The sequence below is a fragment of the Stenella coeruleoalba genome (assembly GCF_951394435.1).
Source record: "Stenella coeruleoalba genome assembly, chromosome: 14".
Lineage (NCBI taxonomy): Eukaryota > Metazoa > Chordata > Mammalia > Artiodactyla > Delphinidae > Stenella > Stenella coeruleoalba.
Genome location: NC_137160.1, coordinates 72,149,807 through 72,172,680, shown reverse-complemented (window position 1 = coordinate 72,172,680; position 22,874 = coordinate 72,149,807). Strand labels below are relative to the sequence as shown.

The window sequence follows — 22,874 nt, the reverse complement described above, 5'->3', positions numbered from 1 at the left end:
GCGAGGAGGCAGGACTGAGTCTGTGTGTGCCAGGTCCAGAGCCCGAGCTCAGCAGCGCTCCCCAGAGCTGGCTCTTGGTGCCCGCCTGGGGTCAGAGAAGGCAGCAAGGTGGGAGGAGGGGGCACCCTTTTCAGCACCAGGCCCTGCGCCAGTCACTGCTGTCAATTAGCTCATTCCATCCTCGCTACAACCCTAAGAGGCGTGTCCTACTAGTTATTACACCTATTTTGCAGACGGAGAAACTGAGGCTCAGAGGACTAATGGAGGTGACTTGCCACCCAAGGTAACAGCAAAAGGGCATGTTAATTAGGAGTTGGTTGAACTCTTAAGCCCACCCAGGAAGGGGCTTGCAGCCTCACTGGGGAGACCAGATTCACACATGCAACGATTAGCAAGTAGGGAAGGTAGGGGATGATGGGGCTGTGGGTGGTATCGGGAAGTGCTGAATGGGGCCCCACCTCAGTGGAGAACAGGCAGGCCGCAGGGAGGGGGTGCCTGCAGCAGCCCTGGGATGCCTTTCTCTCCCCAGCACCCCTCTTCCTCAGCTTGGCTCCAGGGTGGCCCTGTTGACTCAGGCCTGACCGATAAGAGCATCACAACCCCCGGGCATCCCCGGTGACTGACTGGGGGGCAAGTGACTCAGGCCATACTGGTCACAGCCAATAAGCATCACCTGGGGGCTCTGTAGAAGCTCTGAGACACAGGGGTGCCCTCCTCCTGGGGTGCTAAGCTGGGAGGATGGCGGCTGAGTGGCTGGATCACCACGTGGAGAGGGCTGGGGAGCCCTTTCTTGAGTCGCATCCATTCCTTACCACAGGCAAATGGGGCCAGGTATGTACAGAGTCAGGGCAAAAATGCCAAGGCCACAGGGTCACGGGCTCTGGGCAAGAGCCCCAGTCACAGCCAGAACCCCACCTGTGCAGGGACCACACTGACGCCAGAAGAAAGCATAGAGGAGAGACGGAGGAATGAGGCTTAATTGAGGGTTTCTCTGCAGTTGGCCAACTAATGGGAGAAACATACTCATTGCCACCCTTTGAGGGCCCGCCGTGTGCATCGTGGAGTTAAACGCTGCTCCCGCAGCATCTCCCTGAAACAGCACAACCAGACACCCAGCCAGTGGGATGGTCCCATTTCCCAGATGAGAAAACTGAGTCTCAGATCATGATTGTGCAGCTTTTCTTCCCCCTCCACGAGAAATCACCCACAGTCTAACAACAAAAAGACAAATAACACTGGCTTACCAGCAGAGGGGGCTTACTCCATGCTACAATATGCACTATGACACAGTGTATCTTATTTTTCCCTCCTACTCCCCATGGTGTAAAGCCGCCACGCTCTGTGGTGGGCAGAATAATGGCCCCCAAAGGCAGCCACATACTAATCGCCAGCACCTGTGACTGTATGCTACGTGGCAAGGGTAATTAGGGTAGCAGATGGAATCAATGTTGCTCATCAGCTGCCCTTAAGCTGGGAGAGCAGCCTGGATTATCCAGGTGGGCCCAATGTAATCACAGGCTCAAAGTAGAAGAGGGAAGTCAATGTCAAGCTCTGAAGATGGAAGGAGGCCTCTAGAAGCTTCAAAAGCCAAGAAAACAGATTCTCCCTTAGAGCTTCTAGAAGGACTGCAGCCTTGCCAGCACCCTGATTTTAGCCCAGCGAGACCTATTTCGGACTCCTGACCTCCAGAACTGTAAGAGAATAAACTTGTGTTGTTTTTAAGCCACCGAGTTTGTGCTAATTGTTACAGCAGCCGTAGAAAACAAACACACCCCCATTTTACAGAAGAGGAAACGGAGGCTCAGAGAGGCCGAGTAGCTTACCTGTGATTAGCAAGGGGTAGAGATGGGATTCCGATGACACTCTGCTTCCCCACGGTCAGTCGTCTGTCTCAGAGGGCTCAGTGGACACTGTCTACTTGCTGGTTTAAAAAGGAGCCAACGCAGTGGTTCAGAGTCCGCCTGCCGATGCAGGGGACACGGGTTCGTGCCCCGGTCCGGGAAGATCCCACATGCCGCGGAGCTGCTGGGCCCGTGAGCCATGGCCGCTGAGCCTGCGTGGCCGGAGCCTGTGCTCCGCGGCGGGAGAGGCCACAACAGTGAGAGGCCCGCGTACCGCAAAATACATAAATAAATAAATAAATAAAATAAAAAGGAGCCAAAACTCTGAGGTTACGCTGCTGGGATTTAACCCTGGGTCTGTAGATCTCCTGGCCCCTTCCACGGCACCGTACTGCCTGGTGTAGTGTTTGCTCCTGAAAGGCAGCTGGTGGAGGTTAGAGGAAGGATAAAAGGTCAGAAGTAGGAGATGAGGTGGTGCCTCTGGAGGATGCTGGTTGTACCGATGCCGTTCCTCTGGGTACAGATACTGAACCTTCCATCTCCAGAGTCACAGTCCCCCGAGTGCAGGGGTAGCAGGGCAAAGACTAAATAGGCAGCTGAAACACGGGAAACTTCATTGGCGGAAGGAAGGGAGGCAGGGCAACCGGGGGAGGAGCAACTGAGTGGGCAGCGGAAGCGGAGGCAGAGGAATTGGGAATTTACAGGCTCGCTGGTGGGGTCTGTACATCCCGCCCAAGATGTCTGAGGGATGCAAGGAAAAAGGTTCAATGTCTTTTGAGTTAAAATGGCTTCTAGGCTCCACCCAACAGGATGGCTACCATAAAAAAACAACAAACAGAAAACAACATGGGTTAATGAGGATGCGAACACATCAGAACCCTCGTGCAGTGACGGTGGGAATGTAAAATGGTGTTGCCCCACGGAAACCGGCGACTGTTCCTCAAACACTTAAATACAGATTGGCCACGTGACCCAGCAATTCCCCTCTGGGAATACACCCAAAAGAAAAGAAGTGAAAGTAGAGACTCGAACAGATATTTGCCATTCATGTTCACAGCAGCACTATTCACAGCAGCCCAAGTGTCCATCGACAGATGATGGATAAACAAAATGTGATCTATATAATGATGGAATTGTTCAACCTCAAAAAGGAAGGCAATCCTGACACCTGCTACAGCATAAATGAACCTTGAGTACATTATACGAAATGAAATAAGCCAGTCACAAAAAGACAAATACTGTATGATTCTACTTCTATGAGGCACCTAGAATAGCTAAGTTCAGAGAGACAGAAAGTAGACAGAATTGTAGCATCCACCTCAAAAGCTCATGGGATTGCACGGGACGAGGCCAGGGCACTGGAGGTAGCCAGTGGCCGTCACCCTGAGCATTCAGTTTAGACCCGGGCTGCCCACCCAGGCCTCTGTGCACACTCAGGGGTCTGATCCTTTCTCCCTTCCCTGGAGGCGCCTGTGCTAAGTCTCTCGAGGGAAGAAAAGTCGACCCCATCAGGGAAAGTCTGTTCAGCTGCCGGCAGACAGCAGCTTGCGTCCATGTTTGAAATTGAGCTGCAAGCATGAAGTGGTCCCCCGCTCCCCCGGTGGCCTTCGGGAGGGGAAGTCAAATCAGAGCTTTGTCCTCCTGAGATGGGGGCTTGCACAAGATCTCAGTGGTTGTCGGAGAATGGGCAGTGATTCCCCAGTGAGGCGGCCTGCTTTCTCTGGTCCAAATAAGCCAAGGTCAAAGTACTTCCTTCAAAAAATTATTCATTCCACACATTTCCCGGCAGGTTCCTCCGCCCACTGTTCCTGGGTAGCAGCTAGTCATCGACTTATCATCCCTCCCAAACCAGCAGGGCCTCCCCCCAACAGAAAGCATTCAGTTCCCAAAGCAGCATGGACTCTTCCCTGCCCCCTCCAGTCTCAGGATGCGACAACGGCTAATTTATCTTTCTCCCACCCCTCGCTGCACCCACACCACCTTCATCGGCCAGAGCTGTCATTGGCCGACGGCCTCAAACATCCTCCAGCATCCCAGCTTGTAGGGGCTTCCCCGGGCAACCTCGCTGGCCTCCAAGTTGGACAGGTGTAATGTTTGGTGTCCTCAAACTGCCCATCACAGCAGTGGAGGGTGGCCAACTCCCTCCCATCACTGGCACCCAGGGACAGATGGACGGGGCCAGAAGGGTCGCGGGTCCTGATGCTGTGCGGCCTTCAGGTACTGGCGGATGCAGCGCGAAGCCCTCCCTGAGTGAATCAGTGTGGTCCTCGTGCTCCAGTCCTCGGGAACCAACAGCTCTGTCCATCAGGGCCAGATCCCACCGACGGACATTGAGGCAAGAGGCGAAACAGTGAAGGTGACCCAAAGGGCCCTCCAAGGCAGGTGATAGCAAGCACAGTGGTGACACCTGTGAGCAAGATGGGCTGCGAGTTTGGAGAAGGCTTTCCTTCTCTTCTTTGTCCTCCCAACCTGGGCTGGAGGATGCCTGCCTCTTCATGCACCCTCCAGGACATGGGAGGGTTCGTCCTCTCCTCCTCGGAGGGAAGGGGCAGGCAGAGGGCTGTGAATCACATAAAAGAAGTCTCCCAATGCCCTTGAACCTACGGCTATGCAATTCTCTGCTAATGAGAGAACTAAGCCTGGTAATGGGACATTGCTAGTGATTCACTACTAGGGGCCACATGGGGAGCAAAATACCATTTTACGCTCTTAATAAAAAATCATTCATACCCTTTCCTGGGTGACGCAACAGGATCCGAATAAGCACCATTACAAAAATAGGTTTTCTCTTGTCTTGCCTCTATTTTTCTTGCTTTGTTATGCTGCTATAAGATGATTACATCATGAGCTGGTCTCAGAGTAAAAATAATAATAATAAGATTCTATGCTCTGATATAAAATGAGCCTAAAAAGAACACCTGGATCCCACAAAGCAGGCACCGGAAAGTGGCTGGAAACTGGGGTGTTTGGGTTCAATTCAATTCAGTGACGCAGCAAAATGTCTTAAGAGACAAAACACAGACTTGCCAACAATGGAGAGGAGGTGATTTCTGCTTGGAAGGGGCCACTTCTGAGACTTTTATTGAAACAGGAGCGACTTGGGGGTCAGCAGCCTTGCAGCAGTTTTAAAAAGCAAATTCCCAAGGTGCAGGCGAGGGCCTGCAGTCAGCAGATCAGTGCGGTTTCTCTTGCCCGTGGACCTGCAAGTGGCCGGCAGGACCGGGGTCAGGTGGAGGCCGGGCTGTCCATGGTGGACAGGAGGTGAATGATCTGGGCCCGCTCGGCCGGGCTGACATGCTGACATATGTACACCACGGAGTCCACGGCCACCTCGGGGTTTTCTTGAACCAGGCTGCACGGGAGGGGAAAGAAGGGTGAGGCCATTCCTGCTCCTGAGTTCACTGGGCCCTACGGCAGCCCCAGATCCCTGCGCAGGGCCCCTTCCCATTCCTGGGGCGGGGGGCAGCCAACCACCCAGAGCTCCCAACACTCTTCCTGCTGTGGTCACTGTCACACGAGTCCTGGCTTTTGCGCTCGCTGACAAGTCCAAGAGGTGGGTGGGCAGGCGGGGCGGGCACTCACCCTCGGATGGTCTTGAGGACAGAGTCTCGCTTCAAGTACTCTATGTTCTCGCGGATGGTGGAGCGCAGCCCCTCTCCCGCCTGCCAGTGCTGCTCCAGCCACTGCACTGCCGTCTGGTTGTTGTCCCACAGGTAGGCCTGGGGAGCGAACAGAGGCTGCGTCAGGGAGGGACACCCTGCCGGGCGGGGCTCCCCCTCGGGCCCCCCTTGGCCCCCGCCTGCCAGCCCACCCATCTCTGCCCCAGGACCTTGACGGCCCCCTCCATCTCCATGAACCAGCGGCGCAGCATGGACTGGACGTGCACGTGGCTGAGGTCGCTGCAGGCCTGCAGGACCTCCTGCTTGACCTGGTCCTCCAGCAGCAGGCGACGCAGACGCCAGTACAGGAAGGTGCGGGCAGTCTTCCAATCCAGGATGTCCTGTGGACAAGCCCCGGGCCTGAGCCCCCAGAAACGGTGGGGCGGGGGACTCGGGAGGTTGCCGGGGCCCGGCCCTGTGCTGGGGAAGGCTCTGGGACCATTCCCATTTTACAGGCCGGGAAACTGAGGCTTGGAGAGGCGGCAGAGGCAGGACACTGCCAGGTCTCTAGGCTGCCTCTCCTGGAGAACAAACCTGGCGCCCACGTCCACCTCCAGACACAGAACACGGGCTCACCAGAGGTACGGAGGGCTTAGGCGAGGTAGGAAGGAGCACGGGACGCAGGGGGAGCAGGACTGGGGATGTCCTCGTGGGGACAGGGCAATAGGGCGGGGTTGTGATGGTCAGTGGTGGGTGAATGCAGGGTGGGAACAATGGTTCCCAAATCTGGACCTGCAGTTCTAAACACACACAGAGGTTAGACTGGTGGTTCCCAAACTTGGCTACTTATTGGAATCTCTTGGGGATCTGAAAAAAAAAAAATACTGATGTCTGGCTTCTCCCCACTCCCACCACCCATATTCTGATTTAATTGGTCTGGAAAGCCACCTAGGCACTAGGATTTTTTTGTTTTAAAGCTCCCCAGGTGATTCTAACGTGTGGCATTTGACTCATCCCAAAGCCCTGAGCCCAAATATCCTCTGTGTGTTGGAAACCAGGTGACCTTAGGATGGGCCATTCGCGCCGACCCTAGAGCTGCAGGCTCTTACAGAGATGGTACCCTTCTCCAACATCCTGCTGGGCTTGTCGTGGAGGTCGGCGAACTGCACCGCCACCTGGTGGTAGATGGGCAGCAGCAGGTCCTCCCGGGCCTTCAGCTGGCCCTCCAGCTCCTTGCGGTGCTTGTCGGAGAGCTCAGACATTCCTGCAGGCAAGGGCAAGAACCAGGGTGGGCAAGACAGGCCTCAGCTTTAACTCTGATAATGCCCAGAAGTCAAGTCGCTCGTGCAGCCTCAAAAATGCACCCAGAGTTGCAAGACAGCATTCAACACGCAACTTCAAATTTATTGCCTTTTATCAGGCCCGCTGTGCTTACAGGACACTATCAGTTACCATTTGTAATATATATGGTAAAATCTAAGGGGGAATATTATAAACAAGTCTATGCCAATTCGATAATTTAGATGAAACAGACCAATTCCTTGAAATATACAAACTATGAAAGCTCACCTAAGAGGAAACAGATTAAACTGAACATTCCTATATATAATAAAGGAGTTGAATTTGTAGTTAGAAACCTGCTATCAAAGATTTAAAGACATAGTGCCAATTCAAACTCAGAAAATAGGAGGAAACACTTCTCAACTCGCCCTGTGATATCAGCATTACCCTGATACCAAATCAAAGAAATTATACACCCGTCATCACCATCATCATAAATCCTGTGAATTTATGATGACACAGATCAGTTATCAGTTATAAAGACACTGACACCTAACATGGACTTTTAAAGAGAATTACACCTAAAGTTACAAGTGAAACAAAGCTGTCACTCAAACAAAAATATGTCTGATGGAAAAATTCTAAAGGGTAATTTTGCTACCAAAATTCTAATGTTTCTTATTGGCTCGAAATACTTCAATTATTATATCTTGTGTGTGCCGAGAAGTACATTCACTAAGGCATAGTGTATATTTTTTAATGTTAAAGCAGTTGATACACTGTATGTGAACATTTAAAATATCTCATAATTTTTGCTGCTGTGTTTTGGTATGTCTTCACTATTTTTAACATACCAGAAACCTCCAGCAATGAGAGGGCTGAGCCTCTGTTGACCTCTGAGAAGTCATTCATTTCAGACCCACTCACCTAGCTGTTCCACAAGCTTCTGGTAAATTGGGTCGATTCTTCTCATGGTCTTTACCAGATCTTTCTTCCGGTACTTAATCTCCACTGTTCCCTCTGGCTCCAGAACACTCGCTCTGAAAAAAACAGCAGCAGGGGTGCTGGTGTGTGAGGTGTCCCCCAGCAAGCGACAGCCAGAGGACACGGCAGGGGGAGGCAAGACAGCCAGGAAATCTGGTGTGAGTCCTCTGCTCTTTCATTGACTCACTGTGTGACCGTGGGCAAGTCACTTCCCCTCTCTGGTCATCTGCTTCTACATCCATAGAATGAAGAACTAAACCAGCTTTTAAAATAAAGTGTTCTGGGACTTCCCTGGCCGTCCAGCGGTTCACACTCCGTGCTTCCACTGCAGGGGGTGCGGGTTTGATTCCTGGTCGGGGAACTAAGATCTCACATGCCTCATGGTGAGGCCAAAAAGTAAAAAATGGAATGGACTATTCTGAACTCTGGAAGGCCCTTTCAGCTCCAAGAGCCTATGACTTTCTCCAGAACAACATAAGCCTCGAGCTCTTCAGCCACAGTCCTTTGTGGCCTTCCTAATCTCTGCTCTCCTAGGGCCAGGGTACTGTTTCTGATCTCTTTAAAGCACACAAAGGCACACGGAGGGATCCAAGGTATGAGTGACCCTCTCATTCCCAACTCTCTCACTCACCCCTCAGGCTCCCCCTGCCCCCTTTTCTTTTGATAGCTTGGAAACCCTGAGCAATACTATATGTAGCTCTGAGCTTCCTGGTGGCCAGAGTGAAAAGTTAATGATGGCCCCATTCAAGGCTGTTCTCGTCCTGAGTCTTCCGGGAGGGTGATCTCAGCAGCCTTCCATGAAGGTCTAGGGCCACTGAAGGCAGGGCAGGTTTGGCTCATTTGCACCATATCACAATGCCTAACCCACCACCTGAGACATAGGAGGTACCTAATAAATATTCATTGGATTAAGGAATGAATAAGGGAATAGACACAGGAAGAAGGTGCCTATCTATATTTTGGGCAGAACTACTCTTGAAGCCTTTAGAGTCTACACAGCATTTGGCATAGTCTTCATTTTGAAGGCACTCAAACACTGAGTTGCAAGTATTATTGTAATTATTCTTTCTGTAAAGTTCCTGGGATGAATTCCTGATTCAAAAAAAAAAAAAGTGCCAAGAAGGTTTCTCTCCCCTGAAGAACTGGTATCCTCTCATGCAAGTATTCATTCAGTCATTTGTTTGGCCAGTATTTCCCAAGCACCCACTAGGAGTCAAGCACTGTACTGGGCCCTGGGTTATATAAAACTGAAAAAAACCCAGTCTCTACAGAAGAGCTTTGGGAGAGACTCAGAGTCTAGTAAGAACTAGATGACTGGTCATATTTCCCTTTTCATCCTGGCTGCCAGGAAGCTCAGATGCTTTGGGTCTTTCTTAATTTGATTGCAAACTTCCTTGGGAAGCAGGTGAGTATAAGTGATGAGAGAAGAGACAATTCCTCCACCACTTCTGGGCTCCAGCCACTAATTCTACTGAGACCATCCAGTCGCACACTGGATGCTAGTTTCAGATTGGTAAAACTGGAGGCTCTCTGTCCCTTCAGAAACTCAGAACACCCCTGTGATCCTCAAACCAGTGGCTCAAAGGTGATGGGGCCTAAGGACTGGGAGTGAGAACAAGAAAAGGCTAAGGTGGGTTGGGGGTGGCGCATCCACCTGCTCTCTCTGTCCGCGTATATTTCTATGCACAGTGGGTTGATGGAGGTGTCCATGACCGCCCAGGAGCCTCCCCGGAGCTCCGCACAGGGCGGGATGTAGATCAGGACAGGCTGTTTGTACTTCCGGAGGCCATCCACGATGTAGGCTCCAAACTTCAGCACCTGGTCGTACATGTCTGAAAGGCAAGGCAGCCGCCCGGTGAGGTGACTGCAGGCCCCGGTCTTCGCTGTCCTGGGGGTTCTGGGAGAGCGTGGTCAGCTGGGAGGCTGTACAGCGCTACGGAAAGACTCTCACTGGGCCGAGAGGCAGGAACCGGCCCAGGCACAGATTGCTCCCTAAGTGCTCACGGGACCTTGGACGGGTCCCCCTCCCTTCCTGGGCCTCAGTGTCCGCACCTGGAAAAGGAGGCACAGAACGATTTCTAAGATTCCTTCCAGCTCTGACTCCGAGATGCACCTGGCCTGTCCCACTATTCCCAGAACAGAATCCTCCCCAACAATAACACAGGCCCTTCCCTCCTGTCCACAGGCAGATGGTCCTTATTTTCTACCAAGAGGCGTCCATCCAGTACCAGGCACCCCACATGGTAACAACAGCACCATAACAAAATCCACCATAATCAAACTGAGAGTAAACACCACGTGCCAGTGATGGGCTCAGCGAGTCCTCACCTTGGCCCTTGAGTTGGTCCTATTCTTACTCCCCTCATGGAGGAAGGAAACTGCGGCTCAGAGCAGTCACCCACCCAGCAAGGATTCAGACCAGGTCTGCCGGCCCCCGTCCGGCTCTTTCCTCAACATCCCACTAATGGTCACTGTATCTTGAAATGCGCTTGGTGGCTTCAGAAGCACTTGCCTGACTGTCAGGTCACTGATGCTCACGGCAGCCCCCTGAGGAGGGCAGGCGCCTTCTCCCCATCTTACCAAGCGGGGAGGTGACAGCCCAGGTCACCGGGCAGCTTCCCGGGGCCGCCCCTGCCTCCCCTGCCACTCCTGGTGTGACCGTGACCTCTAGCAAGTCACACCAGGCACCCTCAGTTCCTCAACTGTAAAACGGGCAGCGTTACCTGAATGGCTCAGGGTTGGGGGAGCTGAGCTAAAGTGATGGTGGGACCCCGAGGGGGCTGTCCTGAGTGCCGACCCCGAGGCTTCAGGGCACCCACAAGGAAGGCCACTTTACCTTTCATGCCACCGGAGAAGCCCCTCCAGTTGGCAAAGATCATGAGGGGCAACTTCTCCCGGTTGAAATCCTGGATGGCCTGCGCCGTCTTGTAGGCCGAGTCTGGGAACCACACCTGGCCGGCCTGCTGGATTATCTGCAACACAGAGTGGCCCGGGTCCGATTCCGCTGTGCAAGGGCAGCCCCGGAACACGGGACGGCCGCACACTCCACCCCGGAGGACAGGCAGTCTGATCTGAGTTGGCACCTAGCCAACAGCTCGTCTGTAACCCTCAGACACGTGACCCTCACGCTGCAGCCCGGGGAGGTTCCCGTTGCCCGCTGACAGGCACAAGCTAGAAGAGGCCACTGAGCGGGGTCCGAGGACCTGCCCTCTGACTTCTGAATTCCTCCCAGTATGCGGTGTGGCCCACCCTAGAAATAGCAACAGCGATGGGGGCTGGAGGTGGGAGGGATTCCTAGGGACCCGTCATCCTCTGAGGAAGACAGTGCAGAGCATTATGCACCCCATAGAGTGTGCTGAAGCCCCCCCAGGGCCAAGGGCTCCCCTGAGTCTCTGAGCGGGAAAGACAGACGTGTGACCACCTAGGACCCACTCTTGTCAGCTGAGCCAGCCAACACAGCAGCCCCAGCAAAACTACCGTGAGATGTCACCTCACACCTGTCAGAATGGCTATCATCAAAAAGTCTACAATAACAAATGTTGGTGAGGATGTGGACGAAAGGGAACCGTCGTACGATGCTGGTGGGAATGTTAATTGGTGCAGCTACTCTGGAAAACAGTAAGGACGTTTCTCAAAAAGCTAAAAATAGAACTAGCATACAATCCGGCACTTCTACTCCTGGGTATATATCCAAAGAAAACAAAAACACTAATTTGAAAAGATACACGCACCCCAATGTTCATAGCAGCACTATTTACAATAGCCAAGACATGGAAGCAACCCAAGTGCCCACCAACAGATGAATGGATAAACAGATGAATGGTATATATATACAGTGGAATACTATTCAACCATTAAAAAGAATGAAATTCTGACATTTGCAGCAATGTGGATGGACCTAGAGAATATTATACTTAGTGAAATAAGTCAGAGAAAGACAAACACAGGATGATATCACTTATATGTAGAATCTAAAAAATAATACAGATGAACATATACGCAAAACAGAAACAGGCTCACAGATAGAAAACAAACTAGTGGTTACCGAAGGTGAAAGGGAAGGTGGGAGGGGCATATTAGGGGTATGGGATTAAGAGATACAAACTGCAATGTATAAAATAGATAAGCAACAAGGATCTATTGTATAGCACAGGGAACTATAGCCATTATCTTGTAATAACTTTTAATGGAGCATAATCTATAAAAATGCTGAATCACTGTGCTGTACACCTGAAATGAATATGATAATGTAAGTACACTACACTTCAATTAAAAAAAACCCAAAACAACACGAAAATAGCAGCCCCAGCTCCCTGGCCCCTAACCTTGGCCTCGGAATCCAGGTTGGCAGGGTCCGCGGGCACAGCCAACTCCACTGTCCGTGTCTCTGCAGCGATCACTCCGACGGGGATCCCCCCCAGCCTGCAAGGTGGAGCACAAGGGAACTGGGGCGCTGGGCAGCATCCCAGGCAGATTCGGGGACCGGTGGGTCCAGCCAGCCCGAGCTGGTATTCTACACGTGATAGTCTACGGGCATAGGGGCTGGGTCCTGGGTGGCCGGGATGAGGGCATACAGAAGACAGTGCTGTTTTCAGTCTGGCAGGTTATTCTACCGGAAGGCAAAGCAGCAGCCCCAAAGCAGTGAAAAGCCTCACAAACTAGCAGGCTGGCAAGGTCCTCTGGGTGACCTTGTTGGGGCAACAGCGGTCATGTTTGGGGGGAGGGTCAGGCCAGTGCAGGGACGGGGGCAGCACTGTCCGCTAGAACTTTCCTTGATGATGGCCACGTTCTCCACCTGCCTGACCAGTGTGGCAGCCGCGAGCTGCACGTGACCACTGAGCATTTGGAATGCGGCAGGGACAGTGGAGGAACTGAATATGTCATGCTCTTTCACTGTAACTCATCTGAATTTGAACTGTCACGTGTGGCCAGCAGCTACCACGGTGGACAGCGTGGGTCCAGACACCACGTCACATCTGGAAAAGGGCTGAGGGATGCTGAGCCTGAAGGAGCTTCAGTCACGGGGAGTCCGTGGCATCGGCATCTATCACCGCTTACCACTGGCTGCCCCCAGCCACATGCAGCGCTTAATTACTCTCATTTACACTCCCAACAGTTGTATGAGGCAGGTTTGGGGAGAGCAGTCTTCAGATAAAGAGCTTCCTTATGGAGGGAGGAGTAGATTTCATCTCATGTTTAAAAAACATATTAAAAAAAATAAAACACTTATGGAGAAGCAGCTAAGTTCTAATACTAGCCTTAGTATTTTCATAGTAATTGCAGGGAGGTAAATAATAACAACAATAATGACAGTGATGGGAGCTGCTACCACATGTGGAGTGGTTATGATTTTTTAAAAGCTTTTTATTTATTATTTATTTTTTAATTTTTTGGCCGCGTTGTGTGGCATGCGGGATCTTAGTTCCCTGACCAGGGAGCAAACCTGCGCCCCCTGCGGTGGAAGCGTGGAGTCTTAACCACTCGACCGCCAGGGAACTCCTTTTTTATATTTTAAGTGCCTAACGTATGTTATCTCTTCTAATCATCACAACAATCCTTTGGGGTGGGGGAGGTGTCGAATTATTAGCCCCATTTTACAGATGAGGATGTAAAGGCCCAGAGAGGGTGAATGACAGAGCTCAGGTCCAACTCCAAACCTGGACTGGAAGCAACTACATCGTGTCAGGAATCTGAGTGGTAAATTATGAGGATGCTGCTTTGGGCTCCATATAAAGAGGAACTTTTGGGCAGCTGGAGTGATCCAAAAAGATACGGGCTACACCACTGAGGAATGAGAGGCTCCGCTTTCAAAGCATTCAAGCATTTAAGGCTTCTGCCAGCTATGGTCTACAACAGGGGTTCCTGCCTGTGGCCCTCCTGAAATGGGAATTCACGGTTCTGACTGTCTGCGCAGTTTCCGGGGGGAGTACCACCTTCTGATTCCCAAAGGGGTCCATGGCCCCCCTGGCTAGGGAGCCCTGCCCCAGGGGCAGACACGAGGGACAAGGGTGCTGGCCCCCAGCAAGAGGTTGGCTGAGATGCCTAAAGCCAGAGACAAACCCAGACTTCATGAAGAAGTTCATCACCCAGAAAACCACGCCCCCTGCCCCCCACTGGCTTTTCTTTCAGAAAATCCTGGGCCCAGGAAAAAGGGTCCCTAGGGGCCACCTAGGAGGAAAGAACCCCTGGCTTTGTACCTGGGAGTCCCAATACCTGGGGAGGCCAGGTGTGTGCTACCTGCCCCATCCTCAGGGTTACCTTGCTCGTCCCGTGACCACGGTCTGGGCCCAGGGCACCATGATTTCCTTGAAACTGCCCTGGTCGAAGAATCCACTCTGCCAGGATCCCTTCAGGGCTGTGGGCAGAAGGGCAGAAGTCCAGGCCAGGGGCTGGGTTGACAAGGGCCCCCCAGCATCCGCCTGGAGCAGCTGACTGCTCTCCCGTCTCTCTAAGGACAGCCTGACCTTGACAGCCCAAATACCTTTTTTCCTGGAAAACTACACAGATACCGACCCTTCCCCCGCCCCCCAACACACAAAAGCAGGGCTGCAAAAAATACAGCAAGTCAGGAATTCAGTCCATATAGAACATCCAACTATATACATCAACTCCTGTCAAGGCCAAAGACAAGGAGACCCTAATCACCGTCTCTGCCTTTTCTTCCCAAGAGGCAAAGAGAGCTGATGGATGCTTTCAGAAGGTAGGATTTCAAGAAGGGACCACCTGCCCCCAAAAACTCATCCCTGACATGGTGGCTTCAGCTTCAAAACCATTTAACTGGGAAGAAAGTGTTCAATTTGAGAGAGAGAGAGAGAGAGAGAGAGAGAGAGAGAGAGAATGAATATGATGATGTCAATTGCAGCCATCCCTGGAGAGGACGTGGGGCCAGGAATCCACACCACGGTGTAAATGACTGCAGTTTGGACACGAGGTGCCAGGTAGCACGAGAGATCTCAAGTTGCAGGAGCGGGAGCTTGGGCTTCTGGGAACAAAGCAGCCCAGCCTCAGTGTCTGCCTGGGGGCTGGCCTGACTAGCCGGAGAAAACTGTCAGTAATGTATCAGGCGTTTTTTAAATCAAGATAAAGCCAGTGCTCGCAGGCGAGAGAGCCCAAGAGAAATGGCAGAGGGAGAAGCAGGGCCTGGGGCTTCTTCTGCTGGCAAGGCCTGGCACGCTCCTGGCAGCACGTCCCCTGCCCCACACAGCTGGATGGGGAGGCCAAGTTCTAAAGGGGACAGCGTGTGAAATTCTAGACTCGGGATTGTGGTAACAGGGGCGGCTCAGCTTTCCTGTTCTGGTTGCTCCGAATGTAATCAAATCCTTCCAGGAGGCCTACCTGTCCCTTTCAGAGAGAGAGAGAGAGAGAGAGAGAGAATTGTGTGTGTGAAAGCACGTGGGTGCACACGGGGGTGTTTGAACCTGTGTGTGCACATCTAGCCACGTGAATCTGCAAACATGGGGACAGAAGAGGCTAAGTTGCTGGTCCTGAGTAAACTCATGGAGAATCACCTTATTAGGTTTAGCCAAATAGAAAAAGAAAGAAAGAGAGAGAGAGGGAGAGAGAGAAGCATTCTTCTCTTTGAAACCCTGATGTCACAGCACCAGAGTTTTCACCTATGTTACCACATTTGGGGAAATTTGGGGAGGGAGGCCATGACCTCTGCTACCCTTCACCTCCATCCATCAGCTCCAGAAACCGGAGGCTGTTTCCACCCCTTCTTGGTCAATAGCTCAGGAAAAGCTTAGAGAAAAATCTCCATTCCTCCACCCCCTTTGCATTCGAGCTCTGGTGTATCCCTCTGGGGTATCTGACCAAGTAACAGTGCTTCTATCGATACGTTCCTTTATCCCAGGTGCAGAAAAGAAGCCCCAAGACCCAGGTCTCAGGCAAAGCCCTTTAGAACTCACTTGGGTGAGGCCTTCCTGCAAGCAACCACCGGGGGTCATAGGGTGAGCGAGATGGCTGGAATTCAATCTCTCTGTCAATGGGGTCAGTGGGTGTGATGATTGGGACAGGGCTGCGATTATCCTAGAAAAGAAAGCCAGGTCTCCAACTCAGTCCTCTGTGCTTGTCAGTAACATCTGCCGCCTGCTCTTTGCCCTCCTCTCCTCCTCTGGTGGTGATGCCTGGTTACGTGACAGAAGCTCAACCCCAAATAGCTCATCATCACATTTATGAGTAGCATTTGGTGAGGGGGGGCTAGTAAGCGCCGGGCTCGACACATCATGTCACTTAACCATCACGATAACACCCTGGGGTGGGTGCTATTGTTACTCCCATTTCACAGATGAGGAAACCGAGGCTCAGGAAGATTAAGAGATGGTCCTGAGGCCTCATTACTATGGAGGAGGAAGCCAAGAATCAAATCGAGCCTGACTGCAAAGCTTGAGGATTCTCTGTTGTCCAATGTTACCTCTTTTGATGAGAGGAAATGTCACCTAGTTTTTGTTGTTGTTCGAGAACAGCCTTTTATTCTGTTTGTTCAGGCACCAACCATCGACTATTCCCTTAGAGAATTTACAATGACACGGAAATAGTACAGAGGTGATTTTTTTTGTAAATTATTTCAAAATTATTTTGTAATTATTATTACAAAAATTATTTTTTTGTAAATTATTTTTTTGTAAATAGTATAAACTATTTCCCTGGGTATAAAGAGGATATTTAGCAATTAACTTTCTGAGTTGTGGGATTAACAAACAAAGATTTAAAAATAAATATTAAAGTGGTTGATGTTTGACATTAAAATTCAAAGCACCTTGTGTGTAAAATTCTAGCTGTATTATTCAGGGTAATTAGTTTGCTAGTAACTGTCATACAGGATGGCATGTGCATTTTAGAGGCTTGTTTCCACCCACTTACTGGCTATATTACCTTGGACAAGGTACTGCATTTCTTTAAATCTCAATTTCCTTATCTGTAAAGTGGTAATAATAATAGCAGCTCTCCGATAGGGCTGTTGTGAGGATTTAACAACATCATGAAGATAAAGGGCTTCACATAATGGCTTTAGTAAGTGCTCAGCAAATATTAGTGATGACTCTTAAATCTTGGTCTTGGTGTAGGAGTTGTAAGAACTCTATTTTGTTTTTAAATTCATTAAATACATCATTCCACATTTAACACATGTCCACCCACACTGAAATTGCCACCTCTTTCTAAAGGATTGACAGAGAGCATCCTTACAGTGGCATTTTAAAAAAAGCAAAGAACAGCAAGTACAGGGCTTGGTATCAGAGAGGGAAGGAGGGAGGAGTAAAGAAAAATTAAACCCAGACACATCTTTAGTGCTCCCTGTTTCCCACACCACCTGGCAAATGAACTTGACAACAGAGTCTTCCAGGCTCTTAGCTGCAGGGGGGGATACTGCACCTTTGGCATATAGGACAGCCACTCCAGGATGGTACAAACACCCTCGAAGTCATCCGGCACGGTGACATGGGAGACACCATTGTAATGCATGATCTGCACGCCGCCCAGCTGGTTGTTGGATGTGTAAACCTCTCTGCCCAGGACCTGCTTTGACATGGCAGGGTTAGCAAGGTTCTGCCCGGCCCGGGGCCCTTCCACCTGTTCGGAAGTCATCTCCCTCAGTGGTCCTCAACCCTGGTTGCATGTTAGAATCATCTGGGAGCTTTCAAAAGTCCCGATGCCCTGGCTGTACCCAGACCTATTACATCAGAATCTTTGGTATTTTCTTTTTTAACTTCCAGAAAATTCCAACATGTAGCACAATTTGAGAACCAGTGATCCAGCTGATTACTCTAGTCAACTCCAAAGCAAAACCCTACCTAACATTTCTGATGCAGCAGGTCTGCAGTGTGGCCTGAGAATTTGCATTTTTATGTGATCCCAGGTGATGCTGCCGGTTCAGGGGCCGGACTTTGAGACCCTCAGTGGGGTTTTAGCAGATATTATGTTATGGAGGCTTTACAGCAATGTGGAAAGCATTTTAATACAGGGAAAAATGTCGAATGAAACTGCACTCACTAGGAGTCTAACCATGTTAAGATATAAGACGAGAGGAAAATACACCAAAATTATAGTAGGAGCAAAATTACTTTTTGGGGGGTCTTTTTCCAATTTTCTGCAATGTGTAATGCCATTTTAATAATTTTTAACATTTCAAAAATATTTAAAAATTTAAATTACAGTAATACAGAGTTAGTTCCACCAGAAGAGCCTAATATATGTACGTATTTTTTTTGGCTCATAAGAGGCCCATATAACTGCAAAATGGAAAAACAGCTCTTACATCAGTAGGCATGAAACTGGTTTCATGTTGAGAAAAATCCCCCATCAGGGACACTGGGAAAGTTAAAATGACCCCTCCCCCACCCCGCCCCCTACATGTCCACTCCCCAGTGGCCCCTTCAAGGTCACCTTGTTGAGAGCCATTGCCCCTGTCAGGATGATGTGGGAATTCTCCACCTGGATCACTCGCTGGCCCAGCCTCACCAGGTAGGCCCCGATCCCAAGGGCTCGGCAGGTCACCTGTGGAGACAGGATCCCTCCTGCATTCCCCAGGGCCACGTGCCCCACCTCCCACAGTGGGGACAGCCCAGGGACCCGCTGGGCACCAACGGAAGCTAAGCTTGGCCACTGGCAACCTGATTGGAGGCCAAACAGCGTGACACAAGCCTTCCTTCAGGGTGCCTGACCTCTACCTCCTAACCAGAAAGAATGGGGTTAGCAAAGAAGAGTGTTATAAAGACAGCGGAAGTGGAATGTTCTGGTTCTTGCTTCAAGAGGCATGTCTGTGGCTCTTCTGAGCTTGGTCACTCCTGAGACATTGCAGCCGTTCACACAACCAAAGGAGGCCTAAGAGGGCGTGTGAAACTGGAAAAATCCGAGCGAGGTCTGCACCGAGTTAACAGTATTGTGTCAACGTCAATGTCAATCACGTCCGATGGTTATACTGTCATGGGGGAAGCTGGGTGATGGGTACATAGGACCTGCCTATGCTATCTCGTATCTGGTGTGTCCTAAACTATTTCAAAATAAAAAGATATACACACAAAAAAAAAATAAAAAAAAATAAAAAGACATACAGGCAGATCTCATTTTATTGCACTTCACGGATATTGCTTTTTTTTTTTTTATAACAAACTTAAGGTTTCTGGCAACCCCGTGTGTCAGATGATGGTTAGCATTTTCTAGCAATAAAGGATTTTTTTTTTAATAAAGGATTTTTTAATTAAGGTGTGTACATTTAAAAAAGACATTAATGCTATTGCACACTTAATAGACTACGATATAGTGTAAACATAACTTTTACATGGACTGAGAAACCAAAAAATCTGTGTGACGTTTATTGCTATATCCACTTTATTGCAACATTTGCTTTATGGTAGAGGTCTGGAACCAAACCTGCAACATCTCTGAGGTGTGCCTGTCTGTATATATATAAATAAAAGATACATATATGTTTATATATTTTTGGAATATGTAAAGATATACATATCTTTTTATATTCTTCAAAATAAAAATATTTTGGAATATGTAAATATATGCATAAATCTTTTTATTTTGAAATATATATGAAACATATTTAAATGACATCTAGAAAACAAGCCTAAGGAAGACACTCATGGCCAACATCTTCCACCTTGGAAACTGAAGATACAACACTGAAGGTAAAAATCGTATCTTGAGGGACAGTTTACCATTGAAAAGTACTATTACTACGACTCTACCAGAAACAGAAAATATTTTTGAAAAGGCCAAACTGGGGAGCGGGAAGAGAGTCATTTAGTACCAGTTAAAATTGGACAAAAGTTCTTCTAAATACTCGGTACCTTTTAAATAAGAGGTGATTGGCCCCTGATTCAAACCAACCAACTCTTAACAGGATATTTTTGAGATAACACTTCAAACTGAACCCAAACTGTGTTCTGATGATATTAAAGAATTGCCACTGATACTGTTGGGTGTAACAGTACCGTGGTTATGTTTTTAAAAAATTAATCTAGTCAAGATCCACATTGGGGTACTTACAGATGGAAAGATATAAGTGGAGTTTGCTTTAGAATATTCCAGAACAGGGGGGCAGAGGGAATGGGGACATAGGAATCGTTACACGTTGATAATTGTTGGAGCTGGTGATGAGTACATAGGGCTCATTAGCAATTCTCTTTGCTTTCTTGACTATTTGAAAGTTTCTATAATAAAAAGTTGAGACGGAAAAGAAAATAGGAGGGGACTCACCAAGCTGATGGTGACAATCTCATCATAATCCAGGGAGGTCTCCCCAGCAATCATGCCTGAGCCCCTCAGGTTCTCTACGCCCAGGCCATCCTCCTTCCCAATGATATCCGTGATGACATACCTTCAAGAACCAAATGCGAGTTAAACACTGAGCTCTAGCCCAGAAAAATCCAAGGCTGATGCGTTTCCCAAGGACCCGAGGAAGGAAGGCTAAGCAAGGTGAGGGATTGGAAGGTGATAAAGCAGCTGGAGGTGAGATGAAGGCGGGGGTCTAGGCCCCTGATGACTGGCCCTAAAGTTTCTAGAAGGGCAAGTACAGCATCGATAATCATCACCCCTCCAACCAAAGATAAAGTTTGCCTATTCAGAGGCTATCCTAATGAAATGTCACCCCACCCTGCATTCCTCCAGAAGCAATCTAGAATAGCCTTTGGTCTACAGAGACATGGGGGTATACAAGGAGAAGCCACGTGGTTCATAATCAATCAGTCAAGATTCCGTGGCCATGTAAGTACACTGTACAGCCTAACCCATTAGGGATTCACACGGCATTTCAGTGCATTAAATGTTCTGAGAAGGCCTGCGATAAAGATGCTTGTTGGATCTCATTTAACCCAGTGTTTCCCAAACTTACTTGACTACGGAAAATTTTCACTCCCTCCCATCCTCCCAAATCACCAACTAACATTCCAGGAAACTCAGCCTGGGAAATTCTGATTTAAATCAGAATCTGATTTTAAAAACCCACAACCCACAAGCCGGTATTGCCCTTGACGTTCTCACGAAGCAGGCCCTCCCGGCATCTTCCCAGCTCACCAAGTCACCGCTGAGTCAGTCTGGCTAATTTGGTCACAAAATGTGAACCTGCAGCTCTGGGGACACTATGGGAATCCAACCTAATTCTCCTTGCATGATGTGGTATTTTTGCGAAGGACGTGCCTCATTTGGGGATGACAAGGATGGGCTCACCCTAAAGGATGCCCCAGGTGTCTGAGCTATCAGTGCCCCCAGTGGAGCTCGGGGGGTCCCATTGTACAAACGCTACCACCTGCTTGATATACTGTCATAAGCCCAGAGGCGAAGAGGCAGATTCCCCTGGGAGTAGCTGAAATTAACCACAGGTAAAATGAAGGCGCTGCCTGGTCAGTTATTTACCTGGATTCTCCTTCTTCCTCGACGTGTTTACAATGGACGGAGTTCAGGGAGCTGACTGTGGTGTAGTCTTGGGGAGTCAGGTACAGGTATTTAATTCCCTTAAAAATATATACTTCAGTAAGGCTATGAGTCCAGCTTCCTGCACTCAACAGCCACTGTTTTGTTTTAACGTCAACACTGGTTTGGGTGGGTGGGGGCGGGGGTGTTAATAACACCATGTTAATAACACAGTCACCTGTCTGATGTTAATACCATGTTAATAACAGTAATAAAGGGAAGGTCTGCTCTGTGCTTTCCACTGGTCCTTACAATACAACCTCACTTTCTTCCTGGGCTCTCTGATTTAATGTTTTTTAATCATCTTTTCATTCTCTTTCCCCTACGGAGCTTTTTTTCCTTAATGCCAACCCCCCCCGCCCCCCCCAGTAAAATTTTATTGTAGATATATTGTTTATGTGTGTATGTATGTATACATATATGTGTGTGTGTATGCTTTTTACATGAAAAGAATCATTTTTGCCCCCATGGCGGGGGCAATACCACCCCCTTGAGAACTCATGCTCCGGTTGCACAGAATGACTCTGTCCCCTGCATTTTCACATCACAAGATGTGTGCTTTTCTCTATTCATTTTGCCTTTTATGGAGCTGGTGTCTCTAGGTCTCCTGCATGATTTTTAAGAACTTCCTGAGGCCAGGGATTACGTTGTCATTCACATTTGCATCCTTGGTGTGCACTGTGTTCCAAGAGATGCTCAGTATGTATAAACTCTGTGTTTACATAAAAAATAACTTTTTTTCATTATTGTCCCCCTAAGGATCCCATTTAGACCTTTTTTCCTAATCGTCACCCCCTCCCATGAAATTTTACTGCCTGTTTATGTACTTTATGGATATCTATGCTGTCTACACAAAGAGCAAGAAGATTTTGTCCGCCCCCTTGGAGGTGCTGTCACCCGCACAGAAAATACAACATGAGCTTAGCGCAGTCACACTGCCACCCCAGCTTTATGACGTACCTTGTGGGGGTCTTCCCGGTCCACCCAAGCCACCTGGAACATGTGTTTGATCTCCTCTGCAAGGCCGATACGGGCCCCACTGTTGGCAGCGAGGTAGATTTTGGGGATGCCCTCTGCCCGGGCCATCTCGGATGCCCGCAGGTACAGAAGGTCTTCTCCAAGGCCAAAGGATCCTATCCGGAAGGTGATGTCATTGCTGATGAGGATAACGTCGCGCCCTTCTGGGTACTCAAGGGTCTTAAACCTCATTTTGAAGGCCACCATGCCCACCTGGCGAGGACACGAATGCACAAGAAAACGGGCTTGTTTCTTCAGGAGGAACTTACTTATTTATTTTTGGCCGCACTGAACAGCATGCAGGACCTAAGTACGCCGACCAGGGATTGAACCCATGTCCCCTGCAGTGGAAGTACAGGGTCTTAACCACTGGACGGCCAGGGAAGTCCCCCAGGAGGAAATTGTTTTAAAGGGTGATTCCGGCCAGGGGCTGGGCTCTGTGAGGTTTTTTTTTTTTTTAATTTTATTGAAGTATAGTTGATTTACAATGTTGTGTTCATTTCTCCTGTACAGCAAAGCGACTCAGTTCTTTACCTCATTTCCTCCAGGAAGTCGGTTCATCTCCACCAGCTGGCCCTGCGGGTCCAGCACTAGTTCGGTGTATGTCAGGATGTCTTTGGGGTACTTGTCCGGGGAACCCCACATTTTAAAAAGAGCCTACAGAGAGGACAGGAAAGAGAAAAACCTGAAGTCATCAGTAAGGAAGTACATTTTCTACTCCTTTCTCTCTCTT

The 22,874-nt window shown here is 49.4% G+C and overlaps 2 protein-coding genes across 7 annotated transcripts in view; both read right to left on the bottom strand.

The window, feature by feature from the left end:
- MYO1H (myosin IH) overlaps nt 1-2,485 on the bottom strand; it is a 141,986-nt gene extending 139,501 nt beyond the window's left edge. For all 5 annotated transcript variants that reach the window (XR_013831234.1, XM_079942187.1, XM_079942185.1 and 2 more), the window contains exon 1: nt 1,824-2,485. The gene's annotated coding sequence lies outside the window, so the exon portion shown is untranslated. The remainder of the gene's footprint in view (nt 1-1,823) is intronic.
- A 532-nt stretch (nt 2,486-3,017) lies between these two features.
- Nucleotides 3,018-22,874, bottom strand: part of ACACB (acetyl-CoA carboxylase beta) — a 138,505-nt gene continuing 118,648 nt past the window's right edge. For both annotated transcript variants that reach the window (XM_079942307.1, XM_079942306.1), the window contains 16 exons: nt 22,676-22,798; nt 22,085-22,354; nt 21,068-21,165; nt 19,913-20,033; nt 18,089-18,199; nt 17,078-17,221; nt 15,613-15,733; nt 13,964-14,060; nt 12,031-12,127; nt 10,542-10,677; nt 9,360-9,537; nt 7,649-7,761; nt 6,550-6,704; nt 5,671-5,841; nt 5,424-5,560; nt 3,018-5,193 (listed from right to left, as the gene is read on the bottom strand). In XM_079942307.1, coding sequence (XP_079798433.1) covers nt 5,067-5,193; nt 5,424-5,560; nt 5,671-5,841; nt 6,550-6,704; nt 7,649-7,761; nt 9,360-9,537; nt 10,542-10,677; nt 12,031-12,127; nt 13,964-14,060; nt 15,613-15,733; nt 17,078-17,221; nt 18,089-18,199; nt 19,913-20,033; nt 21,068-21,165; nt 22,085-22,354; nt 22,676-22,798 — 2,199 coding nt within the window. In that variant the 3' untranslated portion in view covers nt 3,018-5,066. The remainder of the gene's footprint in view (nt 5,194-5,423; nt 5,561-5,670; nt 5,842-6,549; nt 6,705-7,648; nt 7,762-9,359; nt 9,538-10,541; nt 10,678-12,030; nt 12,128-13,963; nt 14,061-15,612; nt 15,734-17,077; nt 17,222-18,088; nt 18,200-19,912; nt 20,034-21,067; nt 21,166-22,084; nt 22,355-22,675; nt 22,799-22,874) is intronic.